The 21,604-nt window shown below is 53.8% G+C and overlaps 1 protein-coding gene across 1 annotated transcript in view; it reads left to right on the top strand.

Moving 5' to 3' along the window:
* Nucleotides 1-21,604, top strand: part of LOC142500019 (kalirin-like) — a 297,527-nt gene that overhangs the window by 177,252 nt on the left and 98,671 nt on the right. The window contains exons 5-6 of the mRNA XM_075610076.1: nt 6,452-6,723; nt 11,785-11,886. Of these exons, the coding sequence (XP_075466191.1) occupies nt 6,452-6,723; nt 11,785-11,886 (374 nt within the window). The remainder of the gene's footprint in view (nt 1-6,451; nt 6,724-11,784; nt 11,887-21,604) is intronic.

Below are 21,604 nucleotides of genomic sequence, written 5' to 3' on the forward strand. Positions count from 1 at the left end.
CTCGTAGTACTGGGGGACGTGCAGCTGCTGAGATGAAGATCCAGAAGAGGGGGAACAGCAGCGCACAGCCAGAAGTATGGAGAGGGATCCAACTGATGCAAACAGAATTTATTCCGAAGACAATAGCATCGAGGAAAAGCCTCCTGCGCGTTTCGTAGTACTAAAGTACTGCGGTACGAAACGCGTGGGAGGCTTTTCCTTAATGCTATTGTCTCCATATTTTTGGCTGTGTGCTGCTGTTCACCCTCTTCACCCCTATATTGTAACTTGTCATATACTATTAACCACTTAAATGCTGAGCAATGCGTTGACAACCCCTCTAGCATATTCAAGTATAATCCCAAACAGATTGTGATAGTCATGTGGATACACAATTTGTGCAGTTTGGTGTTTGTGTGTCACTTTGCACCTGCAGAATGTGTATAGAGCCAGGTGGCCCCTGAGGACTGGTTTTACGGATATCCCTGCTTCAGCACAGGTGGCTCAATCAGAATGACTGAGGCACTGATTGAGCCACCTGTGCTGAAGCAGGGATATCCCAAATACCTGGCCTGTTAGGACTGGAGTTGGCCAGTATAGTGCTTGTTCTCTTTGTGTGTGACCCTGAATAGCGGTTATTATAATGTCGCCCCAGGCCTGGCTGAATTAAATGACACACACTTAAATACATCTCGTACCCCAAATCACTTAAATCTCGTTGTACCCCAAATCACTTAAATACATCTCGTACCCCAAATCACTTAAATCTCGTTGTACCCCAAATCACTAAGTGCTGCAGCGTGCCATCATTGATACAAAGTGACGCGCACTCACAACGCTCCGGTTTGGGGCACCTGATACATAAACCCAAAGACGACTTCGGGCTGACACAGAACACTGAACCCTTTATCTTTCTCCGCTGAAGCGCCTGTTGTCCCCGGTCAGGCCGGCGAAACAAACGCTTCCATCTTATTACGCAGCAGGTCTGCGCGGTCCGATGAGCCATAAAACCCCCTTGCGTTCCTCCCAGCGGACTCCACTTATTCATTTTCTCTGAGGGTCGCCCCTAGAACAAAAGCCCCAATTCTCCAGGGGTCTGCGTGCAGATCTGATAACGCAGCCCGGGGAGCGCCGAAGAAACGTGTCTCTGTGCTCGTTGGGAAATCTGCCTTTGATACAGTGAGAAGCGGGAAAGTGGCGTGAGCGCCACGGAATGGCTGCAGATATGCGGCTTTCATTAACCCCTGCTGTGTCAGAGGGGCCTGTCACGCATTGCGAGAAGGTTTACCCCCGGCCTGGGCGTCATTGCTCTGCCCTGAAGGGGTTAACCCAGGGGGTCCTCAACTCCAGTCCTGAAGCCCACCCAACAGGTCAGGCGTAAGGATATCCCTGCTTCAGCACAGGTGGCTCAATCAGTCCCTGCTTCAGTATTCAGAGCTGGTGCCCAATGCTGCCCACGCGGGATGGGCTCTGCTCCTGCTGATTTCTTGCTAGTTATTTAACTAGCGAAGTGCCCTTTTCACACTGACGTGCACTTATAAGTTAAGGCTATGTAAATATATATATGGCATGTTTGCAAAATGTTGAAATATTGTAATTTTCAAGACTTTAGGTATATCTCAAATGACATTACGTGAAGCCCGTGGCCGAGTACTATAGGTATTGTGATGTGCTGGCGTTGGAGAATCACTCGCGCTGCCAGGGCCTCCGTCTGCGCTCAAGATGTGTCCAAGGTCTGAGCGTTCTGCGCAGCAGGAAACGGGGAGGGTGTTATTGTCTGCACTGTTGTGACTTGAGATACAGAGAATGTGAGCGTGATGATTAACTCACGAACTGCTGGGGTAGCGTGCAACCCATGCTCCCCGCAGACCGCGCATTCAGTGAAGCTCATCCGATGCACTGACCGGGAATATATGGAGTTTCCCCTCCCCTCCAAGTACCCAGAACCCCACACAAATAACCCCAAGACAAGGTCTGCAAGTACTAAGGCCGCGGCTGTTTATTTAACCATTAAATAATTGGTAAGTGCTACCCCTGCCAGAGCGCTCGCTCAAAGGGTTAAAGGTCAAAGCTCTTTGAACTGATGACCCGTGACACCCAAGCCAGGCCCACGTGACCCGATCGTTGACGCGAGTGGGCTCCCGGAACTCACGTTTAAATGAGCCCCGCCCACTCGCCACTCCGAGTAAAATAGCGATAAAGAGCGCCTGTCCTGTTTGTCCTAGTTTCAGCGTTTTTTTCTCCGCTTGTCAGAGTGGAATCTCCTGAGCGTAATTATACTCTCACCCCCGTATTCACAAGTGGCGGTTAATGTCGCGGCCAAGGTCGGGGCTGCCAAAGCTTTGCCGCTATCCACGTTCGGCTGGGATTGGTTTGAGCTGGAGCACTGTTCATTTTGAATAACTTTATTAGTACTTTTATATGAAAATATATACAACCGGGCTGATAAATGTTTTCACCGGTAGGAACTTTCCCCGCTCTTTGGCACAGTAATTTGTATTTATTTAATTAACAGTGACCGGAAATCTAACCAGCCAATCAATCTGGAAATGTATGTTCTTCGTTTGGGGAAATACTCCACGAAATGGCAATTGTTTTGATCTGCATTATATCTTATGGGGTAAACACGAAGCCCGTTCCTGCACAGAACCCACTGGTGCTGAGTCACGGAACCCACTGAGCGCTGAGTCACAGAACCCACTGACGCTGAGTCACGGAACCCACTGAGCTCTGAGTCACAGAACCCACTGAGCGCTGAATCACAGAACCCACTGAGCGCTGAGTCACAGAACCCATTGAGCGCTGAGTCACGGAACCCACTGAGCGCCGAGTCACGGAACCCACTGAGCGCCGAGTCACAGAACCCACTGGGCGCCGAGTCACGGAACCCACTGGGCGCTGGGTCACAGAACCCACTGGGCGCTGGGTCACAGAACCCACTGGGCGCTGAGTCACAGAACCCACTGGGCGCTGAGTCACAGAACCCACTGGGAGCTGAGTCACGGAACCCACTGGGCGCTGAGTCACGGAACCCACTGGGCGCTGAGTCACAGAACCCACTCGACGCTGGGTCACGGAACCCACTGGGCACTGGGTCACGGAACCCACTGAGCGCTGAGTCACAGAACCCACTGAGCGCTGAGTTTCCTCTTATTACTCGCTGGGAATTCCCTGGGTCACAAACGGACTCAATCTGTGACTTCAACCCCACACTGCTCACCTCCCAGTACCAGAGTATCTCCTGGGACAGGAGTAACCAGCGTCCCAGCCTTCCCCCCACACTGCTCACCTCCCAGTACCAGAGTATCTCCTGGGACAGGAGTAACCAGCGTCCCAGCCTTCCCCCCACACTGCCCACCTCCCAGTATCAGAGTATCTCCTGGGACAGGAGTAACCAGCGTCCCAGCCTTCACCCCCACACTGCCCACCTCCCAGTACCAGAGTATCTCCTGGAACAGGAGTAACCAGCGTCCCAGCCTTCCCCCCACACTGCTCACCTCCCAGTACCAGAGTATCCCCTGGGACAGGAGTAACCAGCGTCCCAGCCTTCACCCCCACACTGCCCACCTCCCAGTATCAGAGTATCTCCTGGGACAGGAGTAACCAGCGTCCCAGCCTTCACCCCCACACTGCCCACCTCCCAGTACCAGAGTATCTCCTGGAACAGGAGTAACCAGCGTCCCAGCCTTCCCCCCACACTGCTCACCTCCCAGTACCAGAGTATCTCCTGGGACAGGAGTAACCAGCGTCCCAGCCATCTCCCCACACTGCCCACCTCCCAGTACCAGAGTATCTCCTGGGACAGGAGTAACCAGCGTCCCAGCCTTCCCCCCACACTGCTCACCTCCCAGTACCAGAGTATCTCCTGGGACAGGAGTAACCAGCGTCCCAGCCTTCCCCCCACACTGCCCACCTCCCAGTATCAGAGTATCTCCTGGGACAGGAGTAACCAGCGTCCCAGCCTTCACCCCCACACTGCCCACCTCCCAGTACCAGAGTATCTCCTGGAACAGGAGTAACCAGCGTCCCAGCCTTCCCCCCACACTGCTCACCTCCCAGTACCAGAGTATCCCCTGGGACAGGAGTAACCAGCGTCCCAGCCATCTCCCCACACTGCCCACCTCCCAGTACCAGAGTATCCCCTGGGACAGGAGTAACCAGCGCCCCAGCCTTCACCCCACACTGCCCACCTCCCAGTACCAGAGTATCCCCTGGGACAGGAGTAACCAGCGTCCCAGCCATCCCCCCACACTGCCCACCTCCCAGTACCAGAGTATCTCCTGGGACAGGAATAACCAGCGTCCCAGCCTTCCCCCCACACTGGCCACCTCCCAGTACCAGAGTATCCCCTGGGACAGGAGTAACCAGCGTCCCAGCCTTCACCCCCACACTGCCCACCTCCCAGTACCAGAGTATCCCCTGGGACAGGAGTAACCAGCGTCCCAGCCTTCACCCCACACTGCTCGCCTCCCAGTACCAGAGTATCCCCTGGGACAGGAGTAACCAGCGTCCCAGCCATCCCCCCACACTGCCCACCTCCCAGTACCAGAGTATCTCCTGGGACAGGAGTAACCAGCGCCCCAGCCTTCCCCCCACACTGCCCACCTCCCAGTACCAGAGTATCCCCTGGGACAGGAGTAACCAGCGTCCCAGCCTTCACCCCCACACTGCCCACCTCCCAGTACCAGAGTATCCCCTGGGACAGGAGTAACCAGCGTCCCAGCCTTCACCCCACACTGCTCGCCTCCCAGTACCAGAGTATCCCCTGGGACAGGAGTAACCAGCGTCCCAGCCTTCACCCCACACTGCTCGCCACCCAGTACCAGAGTATCCCCTGGGACAGGAGTAACCAGCGTCCCCGCCTTCACCCCCACACTGTTTTTGGCAAACTGTTGCAGTGTCAGTAGCTTTTCTGCTTCTTATCTCGCTCGGTGTTATCAGCCAGCAGAGAGATATGGTGCTGCTGTGCATTCCCACAGGGCCGGTCACAGGGAGGAGGTCACCCACCAAGGCCACCAATCTATCACAAGTGTGTGTGTGTGTGTGTGTGTGTGTGTGTGTGTATATATCTTAAATAGCACAACCAGTGTACACAACCCTGTACATGGAATTTTTCAGGCTTCATAGAGCTTACAATCTATTTTTAGTGCCTGGGATGCAGGGATATACTGTGGTGGACCGGGCTCCCCTGCTTCAGAGTCCGGGTTGTCAGACTGTCAATCTCTGTCTATCATCCATCCATGCCCCCATGCCCCCATCCATCCATGCCCCCATGCTTCCATCCATCCTTGCCCCCATCCATCCATGCCCCCATGCCCCCATCCATCCATCCTTCCATGTCCCCATGCTTCCATCTATCCATGCCCTCATGCATCCATCCATCCATGCCCCCATCCATCCATGCCCCCATGCCCCCATCCATCCATCCATCATCTATCCATCCATGCCCCCATCCATCCATGCCCCCATGCTTCCATCCATCCATCCATGCCCCCATGCTTCCATCCATCCATGCCCCCATCCATCCATGCCCTCATGCTTCCATCCATCCATCCATGCCCCCATCCATCCATCCATCCATGCCCCCATCCATCCATGCCCCCATCCATCCATGCCCCCATGCTTCCATCCATCCATGCCCCCATCCATCCATGCCCCCATCCATCCATGCCCCCATCCATCCAATCCATCCATGCATGCCCCCATTCATCCATCCATCCATCCATGCCCCCATCCATCCATGCCCCCATGCCCCCATCCATCCATCCATCCATGTCCCCATGCTTCCATCTATCCATGCCCTCATGCATCCATCCATCCATGCCCCCATCCATCCATGCCCCCATGCCCCCATCCATCCATCCATCATCTATCCATCCATGCCCCCATCCATCCATGCCCCCATGCTTCCATCCATCCATCCATGCCCCCATGCTTCCATCCATCCATGCCCCCATCCATCCATGCCCTCATGCTTCCATCCATCCATCCATGCCCCCATCCATCCATCCATCCATGCCCCCATCCATCCATGCCCCCATCCATCCATGCCCCCATGCTTCCATCCATCCATGCCCCCATCCATCCATGCCCCCATCCATCCATGCCCCCATCCATCCAATCCATCCATGCATGCCCCCATTCATCCATCCATCCATCCATGCCCCCATCCATCCATGCCCCCATGCCCCCATCCATCCATCCATCCATCCATGCCCCCATCCATCCATGCCCCCATCCATCCATCCATCCATGCCCCCATCCATCCATGCCCCCATCCATCCATGCCCCCATCCATCCATCCATCCATGCCCCCATCCATCCATGCCCCCATCCATCCATGCCCCCATCCATCCATGCCCCCATCCATCCACGCCCCCATGCCTCCATATATCGCTGCTTTCCTATACATGAGCCTGTTTGTGTGCATGTAGGGAGCTGGTAAACGATGCCTCCATTTGGCTTCTTGCAGATGCATTTTCCGTCTCAGCCGGTGAAAACGGAGGCAAATCGGAGTCGGTGGCAAACCTGCAGGCTCAGCCGTCTCTCAACTCCATCCAGAGCTCTCCGGGTCCCAAACGCTCCACCAACACCCTAAAGAAGTGGCTGACGAGCCCCGTGAGGCGGCTGAACAGCGGCAAGACCGACAGCAACATCAAGAAGCAAAAGAAACGGGACGGGCGCAACCTGGGCTCCCCCAGAACTGGAGACGAGACCACACCACAGGGAGACAGCGCTGACGAGGTGTGACATGGGTCATTGTACTGGCACAGGAGGGGTGACATGGGTCATTGTACTGGCACAGGAGGGGTGACATGGGTCATTGTACTGGCACAGGAGGGGTGACATGGGTCATTGTACTGGCACGGGAGGGGTGACATGGGTCATTGTACTGGCACAGGAGGGGTGACATGGGTCATTGTACTGGCACGGGTGGGGGTGACATGGGTCATTGTACTGACACAGGAGGGGTGACATGGGTCATTGTACTGGCACAGGAGGGGTGACATGGGTCATTGTACTGGCACGGGAGGGGTGACATGGGTCATTGTACTGGCACAGGAGGGGTGACATGGGTCATTGTACTGGCACGGGAGGGGTGACATGGGTCATTGTACTGGCACGGGAGGGGTGACGTGGGTCATTGTACTGGCACGGGAGGGGTGACATGGGTCATTGTACTGGCACGGGATGGGTGACATGGGTCATTGTACTGGCACAGTAGGGGTGACATGGGTCATTGTACTGGCATGGGAGGGGTGACATGGGTCATTGTACTGGCACGGGAGGGGTGACATGGGTCATTGTACTGGCACGGGAGGGGTGACATGGGTCATTGTACTGACACAGGAGGGGTGACATGGGTCATTTTACTGGCACAGTAGGGGTGACATGGGTCATTGTACTGGCACGGGAGGGGTGACATGGGTCATTGTACTGACACAGGAGGGGTGACAGTAATCCATGTCATGAACCCTTTCACTGCCACGCATTGTTAGCCCCCCCCCCCCCCACCCAGGCACTAAAACGGTTCATTATCAGTGGGTTTTGTAGGCAAAATTTACAATAGAGAAACAAGAGAATAATTCCTGCGCTCCTACTAAAATATACCAGTGAAATGTTCACATTTAGAACCTGACGCCGCGCCCCGCGTGACGCGACAATGTGCTGCTCCGCGGAGAGCTGCTTAAAGAGACCAAGATCTTTGAATTTGTAGCATGATGGCGCGTCACGTGAGCGGTTTGCCCAATGAGGGCGAACACGGACACGCCCCCCCCCCCTCCCCCCTCCGCGCAACAACTTATTTCAAATGGCCAGGAGTCGCCTCTGCTTATTCAGCGCCTGACGTCTCGTGGCCGAGCAAAAGCGCTCTCGCCCCGGACGAGGCCTGGCAATTTCCTGACCATTTGGGATTTGTTGTTGCGCACATGGGGGGGGGCGCGTCGGGGGCTGTGGCGCACTCTGGACCAACACATTGTCGCGATTTGGTTAATGGAGCTGAGCACGAGCGCACGCATGCGCCGCTTTCACCCAGGCTGAGACCTAAGTCTGTGTAACAAAGGAGACATTTGGTAGCATCTTTTGTCCAAAACATAATTCAAACCGCCAACCTCGTCCCGGTAACCTCCGTTTATGTATGTATGTATGTATGTATGTATGTATGTATGTATGTATGTGTGTGTGTGTGTGTGTGTGTGTGTGTGTGTGTGTGTGTGTGTGTATGTATGTATGTATGTATGTATTGTATGTATGTATGTATGTATTGTATGTATGTATGTGTGTGTGTGTGTGTATGTATGTATGTATGTATGTATTGTATGTATGTATGTATTGTATGTATGTATGTATGTATGTATTGTATGTATGTATTGTATGTATTGTATGTATGTATGTATGTATTGTATGTATTGTATGTATGTATGTATGTGTGTGTGTATGTGTGTGTGTATGTATGTATGTATGTATGTATGTATTGTATGTATGTATTGTATGTATGTATGTATGTATGTATGTATGTATTGTATGTATGTGTGTGTATGTATGTATGTATGTATGTATGTATGTATGTATTGTATGTATGTATTGTATGTATTGTATGTATGTATGTATGTATGTATTGTATGTATGTATGTATTGTATGTATGTATGTATTGTATGTATGTATGTATGTATGTATGTATGTATTGTATGTATGTATGTATTGTATGTATGTATGTATGTATGTATGTATTGTATGTCTTTATTTGTATAGTGCCATAAAATGTACATAGCGCTTCACAGTAGTAATACATGTCATATAAATAATAAATATAAATAACAGATCATGGGAATAAGTGCTTCAGACATACTGTAAAAGTAACATTAAGGAAGAGGAGTCCCTGCTCCGAGGAGCTTACAATCTAATTGGTAGGTAGGGAGAACGTACAGAGACAGTAGGAGGGAATACTAGTAAGTGCGTCTGCAGGGGACCAAGCTTATCAGGTACCGGCGCTGAATATGTCATTTCTTATTGTCCCATGGACTACACTTTGGGAAATGTGTGAGAATGCCCTAAACGGAGGTTACCGTGACGAGGTCGGCGGCTTAAATCATGTTTTGGTCAAAAGATGCAACCAAATGCCTCCTTCGTTACACAGACTTAGGTCCTAAATATAAACGTCACTTCACTGGTATATTTTAGCCCAATTAGTAGGAGCGCAGGAATTGTTCTTTGTTTTCCGTATGTACGGCCGATCCTTTTACCCGCAGCAAACTCTATAAAGGGAGGCGGGCAGGTGATGTGTACCGGCTTCCAGAATTTACAATAGCAAACAAACCAAGGGGAACAAACAACCCAATAAAACATGCAGCGGTTAATGCCAACATTACCTATCGGCAAAGCCCGGGAGAGGAGAGAGGAGGAACGCTGATTATTATATTATTGCATTTATTTAAAGGAAGCTGGAATATTCTGCAGAGCCGCACAGTGACGCAGATCCCCGGGGTGGTGGCACTGAAGGTGCCGGCGTTTCGGTAAATCTCCCACATCTCGCAGTCCAACAGGAAGCGCCAATATCATCTGTTGCGTCTTCCAGTTAGACTGCGGGTTGCGGGGGTTTGGGAAGCAGGGATTAACTATGGGAACTTTATTGGGACGTGGGGAGCCCCCGCTCCGGCCGGAGAATGCGCGGCGCAGCTCTGGGGCCCTTCTGGTTCCTACCCTGGGCGGGATTACCACTTTAAACGCTGGTTAGAGGGCAAGCGGGTTACACTCTGCAGAAACTTTGTGCCATTTTCTTAAATAAAATGTGGGCTATTCATTAAACTGCAATAGTGCCGATCAGGAGGTTATCGCATGGACTTCAGTAGTATTTTAAACTACTTATCACTGTAGAGTGCAACAGGGGTGCTCTAACACCCCCCCCCCCCCAATAGGTCAGCTTTTCCGGATATCCCTGTTTCAGCACAGATAGCTCAATCTTCGACTGAGCCACTGGTTGAGACACCTGTGCTGAAGCTGGGACTAATTGAGCCACCTGTGCTGAAGCTGGGATATCCTTGATATGTGACCTGTTTGGGGGGGGGGGGTTTGAGGACTGTAGTTGAGCCCCCTGCAGTACATTAGGGACCCGAGTGGTGTCATTGTGTTACGATGGACGTTTTGCCGCGACCAAGTCGCCGTCGGCATTTAGCCGCTACTCACCTCGCCGTCACAAAATCTCTCCGTAGGCTGTTTTGCCGTCAAGGTAAGCCCCTGACCGTGCCCTAAATACCCCACATCTTAACCCCTAACACTACCCCATACCCTAAAAACCCTAAGCTCCTTACCCTAATTCCCTGCCCCAAAAACCGAACACTTACCCTAAAACCCCCATCCTTAACCCCCTACCTGTACCCCTAAAACCTCCATCTTTAACCCCTACCCTTACCCTAAAACCCCCATCCTTAACCCCCTACCATTACCCTAAAACCCCTATCCTTAATCCCCTACCCTTACTCTAAAGCCCCCATTCTTACCCCGTACCCCTAAAGCCCCCATACTTAAGCCCCCTCTTACCCTAAAACCCCTATCCTTAACCCCCTACCCGTACCCTAAAGCACATATCCTTAACCCTCTTCCCGTATCCCTAAAAACCCCATCCTTAAACCCACTACCCTTACCCTAACGCCCCTATCCTTAACCCTTATGCCCCTATCCTTAACCCCCTACCCTTACCCTAAAACTTGTATCCTAACTCTAAAACCCCAATCCTTAACCCCTACCCTTACCCTAGAACCCCCATCCTTAACCCCTTACCCTAAAACCCCCATCCTTAACCCCTTACCCTAAAACCCCCATCCTTAACCCCTTACCCTAAAACCCCCATCCTTAACCCCTTACCCTTTCTGCTAAACCCCTTTAAGTTTACTAACATTATTGGCGAAATGGTCGGCATCTGAGTGTCCAAACACACCGGCTCCTACTTGGTCACAGCAAAACGTCCTCATCCACATGTGCGAGTCCTCCGTGCCACGGCATCTCCATGAGACCAGCGATCCGCTCGCCGGAGAGGGGACCGTCACATGGAGGCAGGGCCAGGGCTCCGGCATCTCCATGAGACCAGCGATCCGCTCTCCGGAGAGGGGACTGTCCCATGGAGGCAGGGCCAGGGCTCCGGCATCTCCATGAGACCAGCGATCCACTCGCCGGAGAGGGGACCGTCGCATGGAGGCAGGGCCAGGGCTCCGGCATCTCCATGAGACCAGCGATCCGCTCGCCGGAGAGGGGACCGTCACATGGAGGCAGGGCCAGGGCTCCGGCATCTCCATGAGACCAGCGATCCGCTCGCCGGAGAGGGGACTGTCCCATGGAGGCAGGGCCAGGGCTCCGGCATCTCCATGAGACCAGCGATCCGCTCGCCGGAGAGGGGACCGTCACATGGAGGCAGGGCCAGGGCTCCGGCATCTCCATGAGACCAGCGATCCGCTCGCCGGAGAGGGGACCGTCACATGGAGGCAGGGCCAGGGCTCCGGCATCTCCATGAGACCAGCGATCCGCTCGCCGGAGAGGGGACCGTCACATGGAGGCAGGGCCAGGGCTCCGGCATCTCCATGAGACCAGCGATCCGCTCGCCGGAGAGGGGACTGTCACATGGAGGCAGGCCAGGGCTCCGGCATCTCCATGAGACCAGCGATCCGCTCGCCGGAGAGGGGACTGTCCCATGGAGGCAGGGCCAGGGCTCCGGCATCTCCATGAGACCAGCGATCCGCTCGCCGGAGAGGGGACTGTCCCATGGAGGCAGGGCCAGGGCTCCGGCATCAAAGTGAATGTTTGTTTTGTTTCAGAAGGGGAAGAAGGGATGGGATGAAGAGCAAGACGATGAGTCCCACACCCCACTCCCTCCACCAATGAAGATCTTTGACAATGATCCCACGCAGGATGACAAGGTAAGCGCACGCGGAATATTATCTCGCTCGCTCTCACTGTGCGAGTCCGGCTCGCTTCGTGATGTAATAACGGGAGTATTTTCTGCGTTGTGCCGACCAGGTGAATTCACCAAAAAAGGCTTTGTTTCCATGCAGAATACTACAGAAAACACACGGCGCCCTATGGCACAAACATTACACACAACTAGGCATCAACACAAGCTGAAATGTGTTTATTTATAAAATGTGTTACCAGGAAGTGATACAGTGAGAGTTACCTCTCGTGTTCAGGTATGTCCTGGGCACAGAGGCGTTATAATGACAAATACATGGTTACAAATACATAGTTACTGTACATTATATATGTCACGAGTCGTCTGTTACCCCGAAATAGAAACATGATCTGTTCACAAAGCAGCAAAGTCTTTATCAGTGCATTTATCATTGTGCCTGGTGAATAGAAGTAGAACCCTATTTATATATTTGCCTATAGATATTTATATTTACCATCGCAGAAAAAATGGTGATGTGTTTTTCAATACAAGGTTTGTGCCGGTCGTTTATCTCCGTGTGATACGGTGTTTTACATACACGGCTCCTTTGTAGCAATCACAATTTCCAAGTAATTTTTTGGCCCGGCGCTGCCACACCGGGGTGGCGCGTACTTCTGGTGCGTTCCTCTGCCAGAGAGACATTAAACTACAATACATTTTGGGGCATTTTTTTTCAAACAGGCACCGATGTACATTTAGTAAGAAATGCTTTATAAGCGCTGAGCACAGGGCAACTAGCAGCGTTTGGGCCGCGGGGAAATGGCATTTCTGGACAGGACAGAAGTTGTGAAAAATCTCGTGTTACGCAAGGTCAAGCTCGTGTTACGCAAGGTCAAGCTCGTGTTACGCAAGGTCAAGCTCGTGTTACGCAAGGTCAAGCTCGTGTTACGCAAGGTCAAGCTCGTGTTACGCAAGGTCAAGCTCGTGTTACGCAAGGTCAAGCTCGTGTTACGCAAGGTCAAGCTCGTGTTACGCAAGGTCAAGCTCGTGTTACGCAAGGTCAAGCTCGTGTTACACAAGGTCAAGCTCGTGTTACGCAAGGTCAAGCTCGTGTTACGCAAGGTCATGCTACGTTTGGTGAAGCGCGTGCTGCGCGAGGTGAAGCGCGTGCTGCGCGAGGTGAAGCGCGTGCTGCGCGAGGTGAAGCGCGTGCTGCGCGAGGTGAAGCGCGTGCTGAAGCGCGAGGTGAAGCGGGTGCTGAAGCGCGAGGTGAAGCGGGTGCTGAAGCGCGAGGTGAAGCGGGTGCTGAAGCACGAGGTGAAGCGGGTGCTGAAGCGCGAGGTGAAGCGGGTGCTGAAGCGCGAGGTGAAGCGGGTGCTGAAGCACGAGGTGAAGCGGGTGCTGAAGCACGAGGTGAAGCGGGTGCTGAAGCGCGAGGTGAAGCGGGTGCTGAAGCGCGAGGTGAAGCGGGTGCTGAAGCGCGAGGTGAAGCGGGTGCTGAAGCACGAGGTGAAGCGGGTGCTGAAGCACGAGGTGAAGCGGGTGCTGAAGCACGAGGTGAAGCGGGTGCTGAAGCGCGAGGTGAAGCGGGTGCTGAAGCGCGAGGTGAAGCGGGTGCTGAAGCACGAGGTGAAGCGGGTGCTGAAGCACGAGGTGAAGCGGGTGCTGAAGCGCGAGGTGAAGCGGGTGCTGAAGCGCGAGGTGAAGCGGGTGCTGAAGCGCGAGGTGAAGCGGGTGCTGAAGCGCGAGGTGAAGCGGGTGCTGAAGCGCGAGGTGAAGCGGGTGCTGAAGCACGAGGTGAAGCGGGTGCTGCGCGAGGTGAAGCGGGTGCTGAAGCGCGAGGTGAAGCGGGTGCTGAAGCACGAGGTGAAGCGGGTGCTGAAGCACGAGGTGAAGCGGGTGCTGAAGCACGAGGTGAAGCGGGTGCTGAAGCGCGAGGTGAAGCGGGTGCTGAAGCGCGTGCTGCGCGAGGTGAAGCGGGTGCTGAAGCGCGAGGTGAAGCGGGTGCTGAAGCACGAGGTGAAGCGGGTGCTGAAGCACGAGGTGAAGCGGGTGCTGAAGCACGAGGTGAAGCGGGTGCTGAAGCACGAGGTGAAGCGCGTGCTGCGCGAGGTGAAGCGGGTGCTGAAGCGCGAGGTGAAGCGGGTGCTGAAGCACGAGGTGAAGCGGGTGCTGAAGCACGAGGTGAAGCGGGTGCTGAAGCACGAGGTGAAGCGGGTGCTGAAGCGCGAGGTGAAGCGGGTGCTGAAGCGCGAGGTGAAGCGGGTGCTGAAGCGCGTGCTGCGCGAGGTGAAGCGGGTGCTGAAGCACGAGGTGAAGCGGGTGCTGAAGCGCGAGGTGAAGCGGGTGCTGAAGCGCGAGGTGAAGCGGGTGCTGAAGCACGAGGTGAAGCGGGTGCTGAAGCGCGAGGTCCGAGGTGAAGCGGGTGCTGAAGCACGAGGTGAAGCGCGTGCTGAAGCGCGAGGTGAAGCGGGTGCTGAAGCACGAGGTGAAGCGGGTGCTGAAGCGCGAGGTGAAGCGGGTGCTGAAGCACGAGGTGAAGCGGGTGCTGAAGCGCGAGGTGAAGCGGGTGCTGAAGCACGAGGTCACAAGACAGCCACGGAGAAGCAAAGGAGATGGCATTAGAGATGATCTCAGCAGACGGGTGTGTCCCGGGAACGTCCCATTTCCACTTTGGCAGAGATGTTATTATTTTGATCTGCATCATGTCGCAAAACCGCGTGTCAGCATTTTACCAAATCACTGAAAAGCATCGGGCCACGTATCCAGCGCCGGGATCTTGCAGTACAGATGTAGCCAGGGTTATTGCACCTGCCACGTGCTCTCGTGGGGGATGTGGCAGGGTAATCTCACCCCGTTCTCCCTCTGGTGCGTGGTGCACGTTCTGTGGCAGTGCTCCCGTGGGGGGTGTGGCAGGGTAATCTCACCCCGTTCTCCCGCTGGTGCGTGGTGCACGTTCTGTGGCGCGCTCCCGTGGGGGTGTGGCAGCGCTGCAGCGGTTGCAGTACCGTTGGCTCAATCTGTACATTTTATTACTCTGTAGCTTGCGATTTCCTGGAGTATTTAAAACCTTCCCTGTTCTGGGTGTCTATCAGCGCAGTATCCCCGCTCTGGCAGAGAGAGGGTATTAGTATGCCAAGACACAGGCGAGTTAGGAGATGGGGCGCGGGTCCCTGTTTTATGGGGGTATATAGTTAATGTAACGCTTTTAGACAAGGCGATGGTCTGTATCTGTTCGTTGGCGTGATTGTGATTTGCTTTAAACGTTGTTGCACAATAACACAATCTAGCACAACAACGTAGTGTAATTAGCACAGCGTTACACACACACGCCCTGAGGTAACATCAGCCTTGTGACAAAGATACAAAATACTAATTCATCACCGCTCTGTATTAGAGGTGTAAGTGCTGTAGCAATCGCCTGGTACCTGACACAATCTCGGGCTATGGGTGAGGGAGAGGGCAAATGATTTCACAGCAGTGGCCGGAGTGAAGCTTGCTTGGGCTTCCTGCATTCGTGTACACAGAGAACTCGAGCAGTCCTTCCCAGCCACGGGAAGTAGGGGAAGTGACATGTTTAATTGCCTATTTTGTGCTGGCTGCCTGCGTTCTCAGACGGAAATACTTTCATACCCTTAATGACGGGGAATTGCGCACTTCAGTGATACGAGGTGGACCTCCTCCTCATCCTCATCTTCATCTCTGTGAGGGTCACAGAAACGAATCCGAGAGATGAGATATAACAAGGTAATAATCCCGGGGGCGCCCTGCGCTGCATTTCTCACTCCTCTCCTAAATCTGGGCGCCAGAAATCTGCGTGGAAAGTGACTGGATGGGTTTGTAACTATAAAGGTGCCTTCCCACTTAGTGGATCCACAAATTATTCTTTTCTTGTCAAAATCACCTTACTTCTTTCTTCTGACCACGTTGGGACGCTCGCTCCTGTAACGTCATTCTGCTAAATTGGACTGTGCCATAAACACAGAAAAAGACCCAAAACAAACGTTGTGACTTTGTGTGCTGATCTTTTTCTGGCTTTTCATCTTTTTGCTGAGTTTTATTTCTTGTTTTTTTTCATTGGTACCGGCTGTTACCGTAGCAACATGTGTGTTCTTAGTGTGTGTGCACAGCAGTGGACGTTTTAATTTCCCTCTGATACAAAGTATCTCTCCAGAATGCAACAACAGGATTTGGAAAAAGCTCCATCGCGACATAAATCAGCGAGTTTCCTTATAAATATATATTTTTAAGAACAATTTTTTTTTTATAGTCTGTACAGGGAAATCAGTTTAAATAAGTCTCCAATTCCCGAAGCCTTGGCCTTGCATTACTGGGTGTGACCCACAGAATGTAATTAATGAATCCCTCGTCGTCGGCTCTAACGAGCACAACAAACCGAACCTGTTTTTGCGTGAATTTAAATCAACACAAACCTGGATTTCACAATCGCCAGCCCGGATTATATCATCCCCAGCAAACAATCTTCAAGCATCACACAGGGGAGCAGTGCGGGGCTTTCTCGCGGGGTAACGCCTCTTCCGCTGCGAAGAGGGAGTTAACGGTCAGACAGGCGCGTTTAACCCTGTCACTGCCAAATGGCAGGTAATGCGGTGCTGGAGAAACTGTAGGGACAAGGAGCCCTAACACATGGAAGATTAAGGAGGGGTCTTCCATACGAAATGGGGAACCAAACCCAGCGGATTACATATACACTGCAGCAGGTTCCCCCCGCGGGCCAGTTTCCCTGCGCCTCCGGCCGAGGATTTCCCCTGGAACATAAATCGGGGAGAGGAAGAATCGGATTTTCGCACACAGAATCCCTGCTCTCTAACTCCCTGCATCGTGCGCCTCCGGCTCAGTCATCTATCCATTTGTCAGTGAGTTACTGTAAATGTCCTTATACAGTATGTGTATGTTGTCGCTCACCATGTGGTGTGTACTGGACAAACACAGGGCCAGAACCGGATACCTGGCAAGGGATCCGGTCTCCGGTGGGATCAGCCCAGTTGCTAGATATCAGGCCCTGCAGCAATGAACACAGTCACTTCTTTCATTCATTTAATAGCATGTTCTTGTACAGCGCTGCTTGTTTTACAGAGACATTTTGCAGGCACAGGTCCCTGCCCCGTGGAGCTTACAATCTATGTTTTTGGTACCTGAGGCACCGGGAGATAAAGTGACTTTCTCGAGGTCACAGGTTCCCCTGCCTCACACTCAGTGCCAGTCAGTGTCTCACTGAGCCGCTCCTTCTCCCAGGCTCCCCTGCTTCACACTCAGTGCCAGTCAGTGTCTTTACTCACTGAGCCACTCCTTCTCCCAGGTTCCCTGCTTCACACTCAGTGCCAGTCAGTGTCTTTACTCACTGAGCCACTCCTTCTCCCAGGTTCTCCTGCTTCACACTCAGTGCCAGTCAGTGTCTCACTGAGCCGCTCCTTCTCCCAGGCTCCCCTGCTTCACACTCAGTGCCAGTCAGTGTCTTTACTCACTGACCCGCTGCTTCTCCCAGGTTCCCCTGCTTCACACTCAGTGCCAGTCAGTGTCTTTACTCACTGAGCCGCTGCTTCTCCCAGGTTCCCCTGCGTCACACTCAGTGCCAGTCAGTGTCTCACTGAGCCGCTCCTTCTCCCAGGTTCCCCTGCCTCACACTCAGTGCCAGTCAGTGTCTGTACTCACTGAGTCGCTCCTTCTCCCAGGTTCCCCTGCTTCACACTCAGTGCCAGTCAGTGTCTCACTGAGCCGCTTCTTCTCCCAGGTCCCCCTGCTTCACACTCAGTGCCAGTCAGTGTCTTTACTCACTGAGCCGCTCCTTCTCCCAGGTTCCCCTGCTTCACACTCAGTGCCAGTCAGTGTCTCACTGAGCCGCTTCTTCTCCCAGGTCCCCCTGCTTCACACTCAGTGCCAATCAGTGTCTTTACTCACTGAGCCGCTCCTTCTCCCAGGTTCCCCTGCTTCACACTCAGTGCCAATCAGTGTCTTTACTCACTGAGCCGCTCCTTCTCCCAGGTTCCCCTGCTTCACACTCAGTGCCAGTCAGTGTCTGTACTCACTGAGTCGCTCCTTCTCCCAGGTTCCCCTGCTTCACACTCAGTGCCAGTCAGTGTCTCACTGAGCCGCTTCTTCTCCCAGGTCCCCCTGCTTCACACTCAGTGTCAGTCAGTGTCTTTACTCACTGAGCCGCTCCTTCTCCCAGGCTCCCCTGCTTCACACTCAGTGCCAGTCAGTGTCTTTACTCACTGAGCCGCTCCTTCTCCCAGGCTCCCCTGCTTCACACTCAGTGCCAGTCAGTGTCTTTACTCACTGAGCCGCTCCTTCTCCCAGGTTCCCCTGCTTCACACTCCGTGTCAGTCAGTGTCTTTACTCACTGAGCCGCTCCTTCTCCCAGGCTCCCCTGCTTCACACTCAGTGCCAGTCAGTGTCTTTACTCACTGAGCCGCTCCTTCTCCCAGGTTCCCCGGCTTCACACTCAGTGCCAGTCAGTGTCTGTACTCACTCAGCCGCTCCTTCTCCAAGGTTCCCCTGCTTCACACTCAGTGCCAGTCAGTGTCGTTACTCACTGAGCCGCTGCTTCTCCCAGGCTCCCCTGCTTCACACTCAGTGCCAGTCAGTGTCTCATTGAGCCGCTCCTTCTCCCAGGTTCCCCTGCTTCACACTCAGTGCCAGTCAGTGTCTTTACTCACTGAGCCGCTCCTTCTCCCAGGTCCCCCTGCTTCACACTCAGTGCCAGTCAGTGTCTTTACTCACTGAGCCGCTCCTTCTCCCAGGTTCCCCTGCTTCACACTCCGTGCCAGTCAGTGTCTGTACTCACTGAGCCGCTCCTTCTCCCAGGTTCCCCTGCTTCACACTCAGTGCCAGTCCGTGTCTTTACTCACTGAGCCGCTCCTTCAGCCCCTGATGTATACCATATGGTGTACCATAATATCACAAGTTCCCTGTCTGTACGCGCGCTCCTGCCGCGTGGATAGAAGGAAAATGGCGGTGCTCAGCACATACAAAGGGCTGGAATCTCGGATGGTTGTAGATTAAATCAATGTATTCGCATATCACAAACCTCACGATGAGGGAAGAAACTCGGCGCGTTTCGTGCCAATCCTCTGCCCCTCAGGGAGGTTTAAGGACCGATTTCTCTCTGCTTTATAAAACAATTAGGGCCAAAGAAGTGACTCTTTGTTCTGCTAGCTCTTCTACACCTGAGCTGGTGGGAAAGAATGAAGATGATACTTTATTTTCACGCCCTGGGGGCTGGATTCTGGAAACTTGCACAAAAAAATTCCCCAGCGTGAAATCTCCAGTCCCATGTACAAGCGTTAAAAAAATAAAACAATTCTTACTTCACCCGCTGGAGCTCCCTGGGTGGTCATCCCAGGTCAGAGGACCTCCGTGTTCTAGAGCAGGCAGCCCAGGGTGGTCATCCCAGGTCCGAGGACCTCCGTGTTCTAGAGCACGCAGCCCAGGGTGGTCATCCCAGGTCCGAGGACCTCCTTGTTCTAGAGCAGGCAGCCCAGGGTGGTCATCCCAGGTCGGAGGACCTCCGTGTTCTAGAGCACGCAGCCCAGGGTGGTCATGCCAGGTCCGAGGACCTCCTTGTTCTAGAGCAGGCAGCCCAGGGTGGTCATCCCAGGTCGGAGGACCTCCGTGTTCTAGAGCAGGCAGCCCAGGGTGGTCATCCCAGGTCGGAGGACCTCCTGTTCTAGAGCAGGCAGCCCAGGGTGGACCGGTTGTCCACCAAGCAATCTGGGTAAACAATATGGCTGCAGGGGTAGGGGCTCGCTGATCGGGGGAATGTTACATCATGGCTTTCTATTAGCGACCCCAAGCAGCCGTCTTTGTAGTGCACCACCATATTTGTAGGGTTTTTCTCAGGGGAACCCCTGGATGTCGGAGACCCCAATGAGCTCAGGGGAACCCCTGGATGTCGGAGACCCCCGATGAGTTTAGGAGAACCCCTGGATGTCGGAGACCCCCGATGAGCTCAGGGGAACCCCTGGATGTCGGAGACCCCCGATGAGCTCAAGGGAACCCCTGGATGTCGGAGACCCCCGATGAGCTCAGGGGAACCCCTGGATGTCGGAGACCCCCGATGAGCTCAGGGGAACTCCTGGATGTCGGAGACCCCCGATGAGCTCAGGGGAACCCCTGGATGTCGGAGACCCCCGATGAGCTCAGGGGAACCCCTGGTTTAGGTGAGATTAAACAACAAAAACACTTTTATATGCAAAAAGAAATTCTGTAATTGAGCGGAGAGAGATATCTGGGAAATATCTTTCCGTCTCGCTGTAATGGCGCCGTGTCTGCGTGGGTATGCGTTCGTTCCTGGCGTTTATCGTAACGGAGTTTAGTGAACATGGGATGAATATAATCAGGCTGCAATGAGCTTGTGTGTGTGTCCCTTGGCTACAGGGGTCTCAAGCCCTGAAGCACCTCCAACTGGTCAGGTTTTCAGGATATCCCTGCTTCAGCACAGGAGGTGCAGTCAAAGACAGAACCTCTGATTCAGCCACCTGTGCTGAAGCAGAGATCCTGAAAACCTGACCTGTTGGGGGGTCTTAAGGACTGTAGTTGAGCGCCCTGCCTTAGTCTTGTATCATACTAAGCGCGGACGCGCGGCAATGAAAGATACCGGTCTGGCTATGACAGGGTATCCACTGCCGACGCGCACGGTAGCTTGGTGGAAATACAAAGAAATTTGTATTTTCGAGCGGCTGCGGTGCCTCGTGACACTGTGAGCCAATCGCAGGGAGGCCTGCCCGTGTGACATCATGGCTACGCCTCTTAGGCGTGCGCGTCATAGCTTTGCCTGTAAACACAAAACGCGCACGCAACGTCGGGCGCCCGCATGCGCGCGCTTACCGTAATACAGGCCTTAGAATAAAGGCCGGCACAGGCCACGCCAGGCTTTTCCCGGGAGTAACTCTTTGCTTTTGTTAACTTGGGTAAACGTCACTAATCTTCCAGCTTCAAGGAATGTGGGTGTTCGTGTTAACCCCTTCCCTGCTGATGCACAAGAAAGAGTTACCATTTTGGCATCATCAAAGCGGCAAACTCCCCTGGAAAAGAATGGTTTCACCATTAGGAATCCCGTTCTCTCACCGTGTGATTTCCACGCCTGCGGGGAGCGTCTGTGTGATCTGGAAGTAAGGGGCAGCGGTCTGAGGGAGCGTGTGTGTGAGCTGGAAGTAAGGGGCAGCGGTCTGAGGGAGCGTCTGTGTGAGCTGGAAGTAAGAGGCAGCGGTCTGAGGGAGCATCTGTGTGAGCTGGAAGTAAGGGGCAGCGGTCTGAGGGAGCGTCTGTGTGAGCTGGAAGTAAGGGGCAGCGGTCTGAGGGAGCGTCTGTGTGAGCTGGAAGTAAGGGGCAGCGGTCTGAGGGAGCGTCTGTGTGAGCTGGAAGTAAGGGGCAGCGGTCTGAGGGAGCGTCTGTGTGAGCTGGAAGTAAGGGGCAGCGGTCTGAGGGAGCGTCTGTGTGAGCTGGAAGTAAGGGGCAGCGGTCTGAGGGAGCGTCTGTGTGAGCTGGAAGTAAGGGGCAGCGGTCTGAGGGAGCGTCTGTGTGAGCTGGAAGTAAGGGGCAGCGGTCTGAGGGAGCGTCTGTGTGAGCTGGAAGTAAGGGGCAGCGGTCTGAGGGAGCGTCTGTGTGAGCTGGAAGTAAGGGGCAGCGGTCTGAGGGAGCGTCTGTGTGAGCTGGAAGTAAGGGGCAGAGGTCTGAGGGAGCGTCTGTGTGAGCTGGAAGTAAGGGGCAGCGGTCTGAGGTAGCGT

This window comes from Ascaphus truei, chromosome 7, assembly GCF_040206685.1.
Source record: "Ascaphus truei isolate aAscTru1 chromosome 7, aAscTru1.hap1, whole genome shotgun sequence".
In the NCBI taxonomy this organism is placed as follows: domain Eukaryota; kingdom Metazoa; phylum Chordata; class Amphibia; order Anura; family Ascaphidae; genus Ascaphus; species Ascaphus truei.